General features: G+C 51.6%; 1 protein-coding gene across 2 annotated transcripts in view; it reads left to right on the top strand.

Moving 5' to 3' along the window:
• The first annotated feature begins 5,060 nt into the window (after positions 1-5,060).
• The window catches only part of LOC142495585 (uncharacterized), a 33,662-nt gene continuing 24,308 nt past the window's right edge, over positions 5,061-14,414 (top strand). For both annotated transcript variants that reach the window (XM_075601256.1, XM_075601255.1), the window contains exon 1: positions 5,061-5,169. In XM_075601256.1, the coding sequence (XP_075457371.1) occupies positions 5,063-5,169 (107 nt within the window). In that variant the 5' untranslated portion in view covers positions 5,061-5,062. The remainder of the gene's footprint in view (positions 5,170-14,414) is intronic.

Below are 14,414 nucleotides of genomic sequence, written 5' to 3'. Positions count from 1 at the left end.
ATGGTCGACTCACTGACTGCAAGGTTCCCAGGTCCTGTGACTGCAAAACAAGCCCAAATCATCACCCCTCCACCACCGTGCTTGACAGTTGGTATGAGGTGTTTGTGCTGATATGCTGTGTATGGTTTTCGCCAAACGTGGCGCTGTGAATTATGGCCAAACATCTCCACTTTGGTCTCGTCTGTCCAAAGAACATTGTTCCAGAAGTCTTGTGGTTGTGAGGATTCGCCATCCTGGCGGTCGCAGACCATCCCCTCAACCCAACAAACCTTCCGTGATGGATACCCAGGATGCGTGGTTTCGTGGTCCCAGTACGCGCGCGCGCGGACCTTGCATGTCCTGACCCCCCGCCCGTGGATTCGCATCCCGCCCCCATCTCTGTCGCACAATGAGTGCGTTCGGCCAGCCTCCCTGTTGACGCGCGAGCAGTTCCACCCTCCTCCCCGATTAGGCTGCATCATAGGGCACACCTGTGTGCACCAGCAGCCTATCGGCGCTTACTTCCTGGTTCCGCCCTGGCTGGCTATTGGAGGCTCCTCCTATTTATACCTTCAGTCTGCTATCATTCCTTGCTGAGCATTGTGACGCCGTGCCTTGCCACATCCGTGTTCCAGAGACCTTGCCTTGCCTTATCTGCCTGTTAACCTCTTGTTGCCTGAACCCTGCTCTTTGCTCCTGAACCTGGCAAGTACCTTAACCATTCTCCAATCTGTAATCCTGACCTGGCTTGAACGACTACTCTACATCCCAGGCGCGCCCACGTGACTGTGGGTCGGCGTTATCCAATCCCCTACCTCAGCTCTGCGGTCGCGCTTCGTTTGTGGTGAGCTACGCGTTACAGTATGCTCAGCCTCACAAACTTCGACCCCGCTGAGGTAGGAAGAGTCCTGCGCACACACGCAAGCTTCCTAGCCACCTTAGAGGAAAAGATTGTGGGTAGCGAGCAAACCATGCTAATCCTTCAGGAGGACTTTCGCACACACATTCTCGTGCCTTACAGGATCCGCATTCCCCTCTTGTACCGGCTGTTCCTGAGATTCCCACTACTCCCGCTTTGCCTTTTTCTCAAGAACCTCGCTTATCTACTCCCAACCTTTATGGGGGCGACCCTCATGAATCGGGGTTTTTTTTTAATCCTTCACGCTTTACGGCACCCCGCGCCAAGGTGGCGTATATTTTTTCTCTCCTTGTAGATGACGCTCTTGCCTGGGCATCTCCCATCTGGGAGAGAAGAACCGACTTCACACAGGATATCAGAGCCTTTGCCCGGGAAGTCCGGAAAGTGTTTGATACACCTGGTCGTAAGGTATGTGCTTCCTCTGCAATTTTTTATGCTTCCCAACGCAGTCGTTCAGTCGCAAATACTGTATGCTCTTGAGTTCAGAACTATAGCTGCCGAGACCGACTGGAACAACGTAGCCCTGGCCGCAGCCTTTTGGCAAGGTTTATCGGAAACCTTGAAGGATGAATTGGCAGCCTACGATCGTCCCGCCGATTTGGAGGAGCTCATCGCTGTTTGTATCAAGTGTTTTTATCAAGGTGGATCGTCGCCTCCTGGAGAGACGTTCAGAGAAGGTTCACCATCGTACCATCCCAGCACAGAAAAATCCTGGTCAGGTGAGCTCCACTGAGGCTTCTACCCCTGATACGTCCAAACCTATGCAATTAGGAGGTACCAGTCTTTCCAAATCGGAGAAATTACACCGCAAAAACGCTGGCCTATGTCTTTACTGCGGTGTTTCTGGACACTTTGCCTATTTTGTCCCCAAAAGTCGGGAAACGCAAAGTTCCCATGAGTCCTGGGGGAGTCTCATTGGGAACGCTTTTTTTCTCCCCTATTTCTACTGATAACCCATCTCGCATTCTTGTCCCCATTACACTCTTTGGGGAGGGCTTTCAAGTATTCACACTTGCTTTCATTGATTCGGGTGCCGGAGGAAACTTCATAGATCAAGCCTTCGCAGAACGCCATCTGGTTCCTACCAGGCACAGAAAGAAGCCCACTGCTCTTGAAGCCGTAGACGGAAGAACTCTGCAGCCGGCATTTATCTCCTTGGAGACAGAGGTGCTTCAACTCAAGGTGCAAGACACACACCTGGAAAAGATCCAATTCAATGTTATTCATACTCCTTCCATCAGCGTGATCCTCGGGCTACCCTGGGTACAGATTCACAACCCTCTGGATGATTGGCTCAACAAGGAACCCATCCAATGGGGTACATTTTGCCACAAGAACTGCAATCTGGAGGCAAGTAGTATCGGGGGTACCAACGTGTCCGAGGAACAGGAGAAGGTACAATTGCCAGACGAGTACACTGTTTCAGGACGTCTTCGATAAGGTCCGATCGGAGGTTCTTCCCCCTCACCGCCCATTCGATTGTCCCATCGATCTGCTTCCAGGCACTACACCCTCCAAAGGGACTTCTTATCCGTTGTCTATGCCGGAGACCAAGGCAATGAAAGAATACATTGCGGAGAATTTACAGAAGGGGTTTATCAGGAAATCCACTTCTCCTACGGGCGCAGGGTTTTTTTTTGTGAAGGACGGATCCTTACGCCCTTGCATAGACTACCGGTCCCTTAACAAGATTACCGTAAAAAAACGCTACCCCTTGCCCCTTATCAATGAACTGTTTGATCGATTACAAGGAGCTTGTATCTTTTCGAAGTTGGACTTACGAGGTGCCTATAATCTGGTCAGGATCCGTCAGGGTGATGAATGAAAGACAGCTTTCAACACCAGAGATGGACATTATGAGTACTTGGGGAGAAAAAAGGATGGTGTGATTAGCGCTAGAAGCTAAATAATAATAATCAAATGAATAATTAATAACAAATAACAATAATGTGAAACAATTGTGAAACACTCAAATAATACCTTAACAATATTAAGGCAAGGCTGCCAGGGATTACTGACCCAAAACAAAGTCAGTTAATGACAAAAAACAAAATACAAACCGGCGCCAAAAAAAAAAAATGTCCAAAGACAGTCTGTTATGAGTCCAATTGGAGTAAGATGAAAAAGGATAGCTTCAATACTTGCACTTCCAGAAAAGTAGATTTTCCACAGCCAGATGGTACATCATATGTGAAAAATAAACAGAAAACATATCATAGTGCAAACTGCTACAGAACAACTTTATAACACAAACATAAAAACAAACAACAAATAACAATAAACAAATACAAGCAAGGCTGACTAAAAAAGAGCTAATTTAATACAACAATAAATATAAAATTACAAATAAGAACACTGACAAGCAACTGGTCCGGTTGGTGTAAAACCAAAATCCTACTCACAAAAACATGGGAGTAAAATCGCAGTCTTTGGGGATATCAGCTTTTCCTCCAGTGGCGTCAGGCAAATCCAACCACCCTGACCCTGTCGCCCTTCCTAGATCGATCGCTCGTCACTGGTGCGCGTCTTGGAGGAGCAACTTCTTCCTACTGCTACGGGACACTGCGCGTGACCACGGGGCCTGCGTGAGTTCGTAGAAGCTCATACACTAAGACCCTACGCGTTTCGTGCTATGAACTCACGCAGGCCCCGTGGTCACACACAGTGCATATATCTATACATATATATTTAGGCATTGTACCGTGTATAAGTTTCACTGGATGTGCACTGAGCTCTGTCTGTGTTTCATGTTCTGTCTGGTTTTAAATAATTCCTGAATATTATCCTGTATTAAGCCTTCAAGTAGTTTCTCCCATATTGAAGTCAGACTTACAGGTCTGTAATTCCCTGGTTGTGATTTAGCTCCCTTTTTAAATATAGGCACCACATCTGCTTTACGCAATCTTGTGGTACTGAGCCTGTGGAAATTGAGTCCTTGAATATTAAATGTAATGGTTTTGCTATTACTGAATTTAACTTCTTAAGAACTCTTGGATGTATGCCATCGGGGCCAGGTGCCTTATATACTTTAATTTTATCAAGCCGTCTATGAACTTCTTCCTCAGTTAACCAATTGTTCATTAATATGGAGGTTGTGGCTTCCTCCTACGGCATTACTATTAGAATTGATTCTTCCTTGGTAAACAAAAAGGCAAAGAATTTGTTTCATACCTCTGCTTTTTCCTTATCTCCAATAATCTGCCTACCCATCTCACACTGAAAGGGTCCTATATTTTCTTTTCTTGTTTTTTTGTTATTAAGATACTTAAATAACTTTTTAGGGTTGATCTTACTTTCTATTGCAATCTTTTTTCAATTATCCATTTTTGCTCATTTGATTGCCCTTTTGCAATTTTTGTTACATTCCTTATAATTCTGATACGACGTCTCTGTCCCTTCTGGCTATAAGAATCTAAACGCCTTCCTCTTCTTGTCCATTTCCTCCCCTACCTGTTTATTTAGCCACATTGGTTTTGACTTATTTCTTTTATACTTATTACACAAGGGTATACACTGATAAGTGTGCTTTTCAAACAATGTTTTAAAAACTGCCCATTTATCTTCTACATTTTTCCCTGCAAAAACATCATATCAATATATTCCTTGCAGATTAGTCCTCAGTTATATTAAAATCTGCCTTTCTAAAGTTGAATGTCTTTGTTGAACCAAAGTAATCTGTTTTTTTTTATAATGTACCCCCCCTGCTCCCCCCCATTTTTGATAATTTACCTCTTGTTTTCAAGTATGGGATATTATATTATAACTAGTGTCCAAGTGTAATGGTACAAAGGTGATATGGAGTACTGTACCTCTAATTATTATTTACAGTCCCTAACTACACCCACTTTTTTTTTTTTTTTTTTTTTATATATTATATATTTATATATATACACACACATACATACACACACAAAGAAACGTACAATTACACTTTATTGTTTCATTTAAAAAAAAAGATTTATCTAGAAACCGTCTTCCTAATTTTCATATAAATATTGCTTAACCATTTCTAAATTGTATGTAAAAGAGCTCTGTGTATCTTTCGGTAAACCAGATACAGTACCTCAACTTTTCTTTTTTTAGACCACTGGTGATGACCAAGCCATATCCCTCCGAATTAGAAAAATCAAACAAAAATGAACTAAATGCAGGAGGAAGGAAACCATGTGTCAGAACTACAACTCCCAGCATGCTTTGCGCCAGCCTACATGCCAGCCAATCAATACAGAGATCTTTTCCTCCTGCCGTCACAAAGGAGAAACCATCAGCAGGTAGGCGATGATTGTACGCTCTTTAGCATGCGGCACGTTCTGTATTTGGTGTAGTTACGGTATACTGTACGCGGGAGCGTTGTATGATGCGGTGACTTATTACACTTTAAAACATACATAGCACGTTGTAGGCGACAAAAGCGTTCAAGACTGCTGACGTCATCACTGGTTTCATCACAGGTGATCGCAGCCTATGACGTGCCTTACTTTATCTGTGACCTCTACGGCTACGTGTTTCAAGTACCTCTATTTAGAGGGATTGCAGGCTCCACGTGTCTGTGACCTCTAAATGTCATTGGTTAATTTTGTCTCTTCTGCTCAAGTACCGTATCTTATTAAGAGTGTTATGCATGTTATTACAATGCTTTGCATATATTTTTAGCAGAGAAAGGGTTTAATATTTGCAGGGTATAATGATGTGAGTATCTGTACACACTTCCACGCCCTGATAATGAACATGCTGCACTGTATACTACAGAATATCTTTATACTCCTCCACGCCCTGATAATGAACATGCTGCACTGTATAATGATGCTCAGTATCTCTATACACTTTCACCCCCTGTTAATGAACATGCTTCACTGTATGATGATGTTGAGTATCTATACACTTCCAACCCCATGTAATGTAGATGCTGCACTGTATAATAATAATAATAATAATCTCTATACACTTCCACCCCCTGATAATGAACATGTTGCATTTCCTTAGAGGACTTTGGGGGCCATGCACTAAGCAGTGATAAGTGGGTTTTAAGTGAGATAATGCTCTTATAGCGTGATACTGCCTGCTGTGAGAGTCAAAGCAGAGATAAGTGCTTTTAAGTGAGATAAAAAGCCATTATAGCGCAAAACTGCACTGTTATCACTGTTTTTGTGAATCTCACAGCAGGCAGTATCGCGCTATAAAGGCATTTATCTCACTTAAAAGCACTTATCACTGCCTTGTGTATAGCACCCAGAAAACACACTTATCACTGCTTAGTGCATAACCCCCTAAGTGTACTATATCTAGGGTGACCAGATTTTGAAAATGAAAAACCGGGACACAATTTTTTTTTATTAATACAACAAATAACATTACTAAAAAATGAATATTATAATGATATGTATATAATAGTGTCACCATTGATGCTGTATTATTCATTCTACCTCTTCCCATTCTCTACCTTCTCCCTCAGCAGGGCCGCCAACAGAAATCATGCCCCCCCCCCAAAAAAAAATCTACTCGCCAAACCAAAAAAAATCTACTCGCTACCTAGCACCGCCCCTTAAAAAAGAAATTGAATAAATTCCTAGTAAGAACAAATAACAGGATTCAATTTTTACATAACAGTTTATTTATTGTATTACACTTATACTGTACAACAATTAGTCCTTTTTACGTGTGTGCGTGTGTGCGTGTGTGTGTGTGTGTGTGTGTGTGTGTCGGATGACCTCACTAATCGGGAAAAAAAAGCCAGATGTGAATGATTCTTAACCCATTAACCAGTGTCTGGATGCCGCCTCTTCACAATTTCTAAAGCAGCAATCCCACCTGGGATCTTACCTGATCCGCAGTCCCTCAAGGTACTATACTGGAGGGGAGGTGTTCCCTACCTGTCTTGCGATGTCTCCCGCGTGAAACTTGAGTCAGATCTGGAAGAAAGCAGTATACTGTAGGTTATTTCGGTGTAGGTATACGGCAGTTAAGATAAGACAGAGAGTGGGTGACAGACAGAGAGAGACAGACAGTGACAGAGAGAGAAAGAGGACAGAGAGAAAGAGAAGGACAGAGAGAGAGAGACAGAGGACAGAGAGAGACAGAGGACAGAGAGAGACCGAGGACAGAGAGAGACAGAGACTGAGGAGAGAGACAGACAGGACAGAGAGACAGACAGGACAGAGAGACAGACAGGACAGAGAGAGAGAGAGAGTGGGCGACAGAGAGAGAGTGGGCGACAGAGAGAGTGGGCGACAGAGAGAGAGAGAGTGGGCGAGAGAGAGAGAGAGTGGGCGACAGAGAGAGTGGGCGACAGAGAGAGAGTGGGCGACGGAGAGAGAGTGGGCGACGGAGAGAGAGTGGGCGACGGAGAGAGAGTGGGCGACGGAGAGAGAGTGGGCGACGGAGAGAGAGACAGAGTGGGCGACAGAGAGAGAGAGAGAGAGAGTGGGTGACAGAGAGAGAGAGTGGGTGACAGAGAGACAGAGAGTGGGTGACAGAGAGACAGAGAGTGGGTGACAGAGAGAGAGAGAGTGGGCGACAGAGAGAGTGGGCGACAGAGAGAGTGGGCGACAGAGAGAGTGGGTGACAGAGAGACAGAGAGAGTGGGTGACAGAGAGAGAGAGTGGGTGACAGAGAGAGAGAGTGGGCGACAGAGAGAGAGAGAGTGGGCGACAGAGAGAGAGAGAGTGGGCGACAGAGAGAGAGAGAGGGGGCGACAGAGAGAGAGTGGGCGACAGAGAGAGTGGGCGACAGAGAGAGTGGGCGACAGAGAGAGAGAGAGTGGGCGACAGAGAGAGAGAGAGTGGGCGACAGAGAGAGAGAGAGTGGGCGACAGAGAGAGAGAGAGTGGGCGACAGAGAGAGAGAGAGTGGGCGACAGAGAGAGAGAGAGTGGGCGACAGAGAGAGAGAGAGTGGGCGACAGAGAGAGAGAGTGGGCGACAGGGAGAGAGAGTGGGCGACGGAGAGAGTGGGCAACGGAGAGAGAGAGTGGGCGACGGAGAGAGAGAGTGGGCGACGGAGAGAGAGAGTGGGCGACAGAGAGAGAGAGAGTGGGCGACAGAGAGAGAGAGTGGGCGACAGAGAGAGAGAGAGAGTGGGCGACAGAGAGAGAGAGAGAGAGAGAGTGGGCGACAGAGAGAGAGAGTGGGCGACAGAGAGAGAGAGAGAGTGGGTGACAGAGAGAGAGAGAGAGAGTGGGTGACAGAGAGAGAGTGGGTGACAGAGAGAGAGAGAGTGGGTGACAGAGAGAGAGAGAGAGTGGGCGACAGAGAGAGAGAGTGGGCGACAGAGAGAGAGAGAGTGGGCGACAGAGAGAGAGAGTGGGTGACAGAGAGAGAGAGTGGGTGACAGAGAGAGAGAGTGGGCGACAGAGAGAGAGAGAGAGTGGGCGACAGAGAGAGAGAGAGAGTGGGCGACAGAGAGAGAGTGGGCGACAGAGAGAGAGAGTGGGCGACAGAGAGAGAGAGTGGGCGACAGAGAGAGAGAGTGGGCGACAGAGTGGGCGACAGAGAGTGACAGAGAGAGAGTGGGCGACAGATATGAGAGAGAGTGGGCGACAGAGAGAGAATGGGCGACAGAGAGAGAGTGGGCGACAGAGAGAGAGAGTGGGCGACAGAGAGAGAGAGTGGGCGACAGAGAGAGAGAGTGGGCGACAGAGAGAGAGAGTGGGCGACAGAGAGAGAGAGTGGGCGACAGAGAGAGAGAGAGTGGGCGACAGAGAGAGAATGGGCGACAGAGAGAGAGAGAGTGGGCGACAGAGAGAGAGTGGGCGACAGATATGAGAGAGAGTGGGCGACAGAGAGAGAATGGGCGACAGAGAGAGAGAGAGTGGGCGACAGAGAGAGAGTGGGCGACACAGAGAGAGAGTGGGCGACAGAGAGAGAGAGTGGGCGACAGAGAGAGAGAGTGGGCGACAGAGAGAGAGAGTGGGCGACAGAGAGAGAGAGTGGGCGACAGAGAGAGAGAGTGGGCGACAGAGAGAGAGAGTGGGCGACAGAGAGAGAGTGGGCGACAGAGAGAGAGTGGGCGACAGAGAGAGAGTGGGCGAGAGAGAGAGAGTGGGCGACAGAGAGAGTGAGAGAGTGGGCGACAGAGAGAGAGAGAGAGTGGGCGACAGAGAGAGAGGGGGCGACGGAGAGAGAGTGGGCGACGGAGAGAGAGTGGGCGACGGAGAGAGTGGGCGACGGAGAGAGAGAGAGTGGGCGACGGAGAGAGAGAGAGAGTGGGCGACAGAGAGAGAGAGAGAGTGGGCGACAGAGAGAGAGAGTGGGCGACAGAGAGAGAGAGAGTGGGCGACAGAGAGAGAGAGAGTGGGCGACAGAGAGAGAGAGAGTGGGCGACAGAGAGAGAGAGAGTGGGCGACAGAGAGAGAGAGAGAGTGGGCGACAGAGAGAGAGAGAGTGCGCGACAGAGAGAGAGTGGGCGACAGAGAGAGAGTGGGCGACAGAGAGAGAGTGGGCGACAGAGAGAGAGAGAGAGAGAGTGGGCGACAGAGAGAGAGAGTGGGCGACAGAGAGAGAGAGTGGGCGATAGAGAGAGAGAGTGGGCGACAGAGAGAGAGAGAGAGTGGGTGACAGAGAGAGAGAGTGGGTGACAGAGAGAGAGAGTGGGTGACAGAGAGAGAGAGAGAGTGGGTGACAGAGAGAGAGAGAGAGTGGGCGACAGAGAGAGAGAGTGGGCGACAGAGAGAGAGAGAGAGTGGGCGACAGAGAGAGAGAGAGTGGGCGACAGAGAGAGAGAGAGTGGGCGACAGAGAGAGAGAGAGTGGGCGACAGAGAGAGAGAGAGTGGGCGACAGAGAGAGAGAGAGTGGGCGACAGAGAGAGAGAGAGTGGGCGACAGAGAGAGAGATGGGCGACAGAGAGAGAGAGAGTGGGCGACAGAGAGAGAGAGTGGGCGACGGAGAGAGAGTGGGCGACGGAGAGAGAGAGTGGGCGACAGAGAGAGAGTGGGCGACAGAGAGAGAGAGTGGGCGACAGAGAGAGAGAGAGAGAGTGGGCGACAGAGAGAGAGAGAGAGAGTGGGCGACAGAGAGAGAGAGTGGGCGACAGAGAGAGAGAGAGAGAGTGGGCGACAGAGAGAGAGAGTGGGCGACAGAGAGAGAGAGTGGGCGACAGAGAGAGAGAGAGTGGGCGACAGAGAGAGAGAGAGTGGGCGACAGAGAGAGAGAGAGAGAGAGAGTGGGCGACAGAGAGAGAGACAGAGAGAGTGGGCGACAGAGAGAGAGAGTGGGTGACAGAGAGAGAGAGTGGGTGACAGAGAGAGAGGGTGGGTGACAGAGAGAGAGAGTGGGTGACAGAGAGAGAGAGTGGGCGACAGAGAGAGAGAGAGTGGGCGACAGAGAGAGAGTGGGCGACAGAGAGAGAGAGTGGGCGACAGAGAGAGAGAGTGGGCGACAGAGAGAGAGTGGGCGACAGAGAGAGAGTGGGCGACAGAGAGAGAGTGGGCGAGAGAGAGAGAGTGGGCGACAGAGAGAGTGAGAGAGTGGGCGACAGAGAGAGAGAGAGAGTGGGCGACAGAGAGAGAGGGGGCGACGGAGAGAGAGTGGGCGACGGAGAGAGAGTGGGCGACGGAGAGAGTGGGCGACGGAGAGAGAGAGAGTGGGCGACGGAGAGAGAGAGAGAGTGGGCGACAGAGAGAGAGAGAGAGTGGGCGACAGAGAGAGAGAGTGGGCGACAGAGAGAGAGAGAGTGGGCGACAGAGAGAGAGAGAGTGGGCGACAGAGAGAGAGAGAGAGTGGGCGACAGAGAGAGAGAGAGTGGGCGACAGAGAGAGAGAGTGGGCGACAGAGAGAGAGAGAGTGCGCGACAGAGAGAGAGTGGGCGACAGAGAGAGAGTGGGCGACAGAGAGAGAGTGGGCGACAGAGAGAGAGTGGGCGACAGAGAGAGAGAGAGAGAGAGTGGGCGACAGAGAGAGAGAGTGGGCGACAGAGAGAGAGAGTGGGCGATAGAGAGAGAGAGTGGGCGACAGAGAGAAAGAGAGAGTGGGTGACAGAGAGAGAGAGTTGGTGACAGAGAGAGAGAGTGGGTGACAGAGAGAGAGAGAGAGTGGGTGACAGAGAGAGAGAGAGAGTGGGCGACAGAGAGAGAGAGTGGGCGACAGAGAGAGAGAGAGAGTGGGCGACAGAGAGAGAGAGAGTGGGCGACAGAGAGAGAGAGAGTGGGCGACAGAGAGAGAGAGAGTGGGCGACAGAGAGAGAGAGAGTGGGCGACAGAGAGAGAGAGAGTGGGCGACAGAGAGAGAGAGAGTGGGCGACAGAGAGAGAGAGAGTGGGCGACAGAGAGAGAGAGAGTGGGCGACAGAGAGAGAGAGTGGGCGACGGAGAGAGAGTGGGCGACGGAGAGAGAGAGTGGGCGACAGAGAGAGAGTGGGCGACAGAGAGAGAGAGTGGGCGACAGAGAGAGAGAGAGAGAGTGGGCGACAGAGAGAGAGAGTGGGCGACAGAGAGAGAGAGTGGGCGACAGAGAGAGAGAGTGGGCGACAGAGAGAGAGAGAGTGGGCGACAGAGAGAGAGAGAGTGGGCGACAGAGAGAGAGAGAGAGAGAGAGTGGGCGACAGAGAGAGAGACAGAGAGAGTGGGCGACAGAGAGAGAGAGTGGGTGACAGAGAGAGAGAGTGGGTGACAGAGAGAGAGGGTGGGTGACAGAGAGAGAGAGTGGGCGACAGAGAGAGAGAGTGGGCGACAGAGAGAGAGAGAGTGGGCGACAGAGAGAGAGTGGGCGACAGAGAGAGAGAGTGGGCGACAGAGAGAGAGAGTGGGCGACAGAGAGAGAGAGTGGGCGACAGAGAGAGAGAGTGGGCGACAGAGAGAGAGAGTGGGCGACAGAGAGAGAGAGTGGGCGACAGAGAGAGAGAGTGGGCGACAGAGAGAGAGAGTGGGCGACAGAGAGAGAGAGTGGGCGACAGAGAGAGGGAGTGGGCGACAGAGAGAGAGAGTGGGCGACAGAGAGAGAGACTGGGCGACAGAGAGAGACTGGGCGACAGAGAGAGAGACTGGGCGACAGAGAGAGAGAGTGGGCGACAGAGAGAGAGAGTGGGCGACAGAGAGAGAGAGTGGGCGACAGAGAGAGAGAGTGGGCGACAGAGAGAGAGAGTGGGCGACAGAGAGAGAGAGTGGGCGACAGAGAGAGAGAGTGGGCGACAGAGAGAGAGAGAGTGGGCGACAGAGAGAGAGAGAGAGTGGGCGACAGAGAGAGAGAGTGGGCGACAGAGAGAGAGTGGGCGACGGAGAGAGAGAGAGAGAGTGGGCGACAGAGAGAGAGATAGAGTGGGCGACAGAGAGAGAGAGTGGGCGACAGAGAGAGAGAGTGGGCGACAGAGAGAGAGAGTGGGCGACAGAGTGGGCGACAGAGAGTGACAGAGAGAGAGTGGGCAACAGAGAGAGAGTGGGCGACAGATATGAGAGAGAGTGGGCGACAGAGAGAGAATGGGCGACAGAGAGAGAGTGGGCGACAGAGAGAGAGAGTGGGCGACAGAGAGAGAGAGTGGGCGACAGAGAGAGAGAGTGGGCGACAGAGAGAGAGAGTGGGCGACAGAGAGAGAGAGTGGGCGACAGAGAGAGAGGAGTGGGCGACAGAGAGAGAGAGTGGGCGACAGAGAGAGGGAGTGGGCGACAGAGAGAGGGAGTGGGCGACAGACGAGAGAGAGTGGGCGACAGAGGGCGACAGAGAGAGAGAGTGGGCGACAGAGAGAGAGAGTGGGCGACAGAGAGAGAGAGTGGGCGACAGAGAGAGAGAGTGGGCGACAGAGAGAGAGAGTGGGCGACAGAGAGAGAGTGGGCGACAGAGAGAGAGAGTGGGCGACAGAGAGAGAGAGTGGGCGACAGAGAGAGAGAGTGGGCGACAGAGAGAGAGAGTGGGCGACAGAGAGAGAGAGAGAGTGGGCGACAGAGAGAGAGAGAGAGTGGGCGACAGAGAGAGAGAGAGAGTGGGCGACAGAGAGAGAGAGTGGGCGACAGAGAGAGAGTGGGCGACGGAGAGAGAGAGAGAGAGAGAGAGGGCGACGGAGAGAGAGAGAGTGGGCGACAGAGAGAGAGAGGGCGACGGAGAGAGAGTGGGCGACAGAGAGAGAGAGAGAGAGTGGGCGACAGAGAGAGAGAGTGGGCGACAGAGAGTGACAGAGAGAGAGTGGGTGACAGAGAGAGAGAGAGTGGGCGACAGAGAGAGTGGGCGACAGAGAGAGTGGGTGACAGAGAGACAGAGAGATTGGGTGACAGAGAGACAGAGAGAGTGGGTGACAGAGAGAGAGGGTGGGTGACAGAGAGAGAGTGGGTGACAGAGAGAGAGTGGGCGACAGAGAGAGAGAGAGAGTGGGCGACAGAGAGAGTGGGCGAGAGAGAGAGAGAGTGGGCGACAGAGAGAGAGAGAGAGAGTGGGCGACAGAGAGAGAGAGAGTGGGCGACAGAGAGAGAGAGTGGGCGACGGAGAGAGAGTGGGCGACGGAGAGAGAGTGGGCGACGGAGAGAGAGAGGTGGGCGACAGAGAGAGGGAGTGGGCGACAGAGAGAGAGAGTGGGCGACAGAGAGAGAGAGTGGGCGACAGAGAGAGAGTGGGCGACAGAGAGAGAGAGTGGGCGACAGAGAGAGAGAGTGGGCGACAGAGAGAGAGAGTGGGCGACAGAGAGAGAGAGTGGGCGACAGAGAGAGAGAGTGGACGACAGAGAGAGAGAGTGGGCGACAGAGAGAGAGAGTGGGCGACAGAGAGAGAGAGTGGGCGACAGAGAGAGAGAGAGAGTGGGCGACAGAGAGAGAGAGAGAGTGGGCGACAGAGAGAGAGAGAGAGTGGGCGACAGAGAGAGAGAGAGAGAGTGGGCGACAGAGAGAGAGAGAGAGTGGGCGACAGAGAGAGAGTGGGCGACAGAGAGAGAGTGGGTGACGGAGAGAGAGAGAGAGAGAGAGAGTGGGCGACAGAGAGAGAGAGGGCGACGGAGAGAGAGTGGGCGACAGAGAGAGAAGTGGGCGACAGAGAGAGAGAGAGTGGGCGACAGAGAGAGAGAGTGGGCGACAGAGAGTGACAGAGAGAGAGTGGGTGACAGAGAGAGAGAGAGTGGGCGACAGAGAGAGGTGTGGCGACAGAGAGAGTGGGTGACAGAGAGACAGAGAGAGTGGGTGACAGAGAGACAGAGAGAGTGGGTGACAGAGAGAGAGGGTGGGTGACAGAGAGAGAGTGGGTGACAGAGAGAGAGTGGGCGACAGAGAGAGAGAGAGAGAGAGTGGGCGACAGAGAGAGAGTGGGCGACAGAGAGAGAGTGGGCGACAGAGAGTGGCGAGAGAGAGAGAGAGTGGGCGACAGAGAGAGAGAGAGAGTGGGCGACAGAGAGAGAGAGAGAGTGGGCGACAGAGAGAGAGAGTGGGCGACGGAGAGAGAGTGGGCGACGGAGAGAGAGTGGGCGACGGAGAGAGTGGGCGACGGAGAGAGAGTGGGCGACGGAGAGAGAGAGAGTGGGCGACAGAGAGAGAGAGAGTGGGCGACAGAGAGAGAGATAGAGTGGGCGACAGAGAGAGAGAGTGGGCGACAGAGAGAGAGAGTGGGCGACAGAGAG

This window comes from Ascaphus truei, chromosome 5 (assembly GCF_040206685.1).
Source record: "Ascaphus truei isolate aAscTru1 chromosome 5, aAscTru1.hap1, whole genome shotgun sequence".
In the NCBI taxonomy this organism is placed as follows: Eukaryota; Metazoa; Chordata; class Amphibia; order Anura; family Ascaphidae; genus Ascaphus; species Ascaphus truei.
The sequence above is the reverse complement of the archived record's forward strand: the minus strand, read 5'-3'. Positions and strand labels throughout refer to the sequence as shown.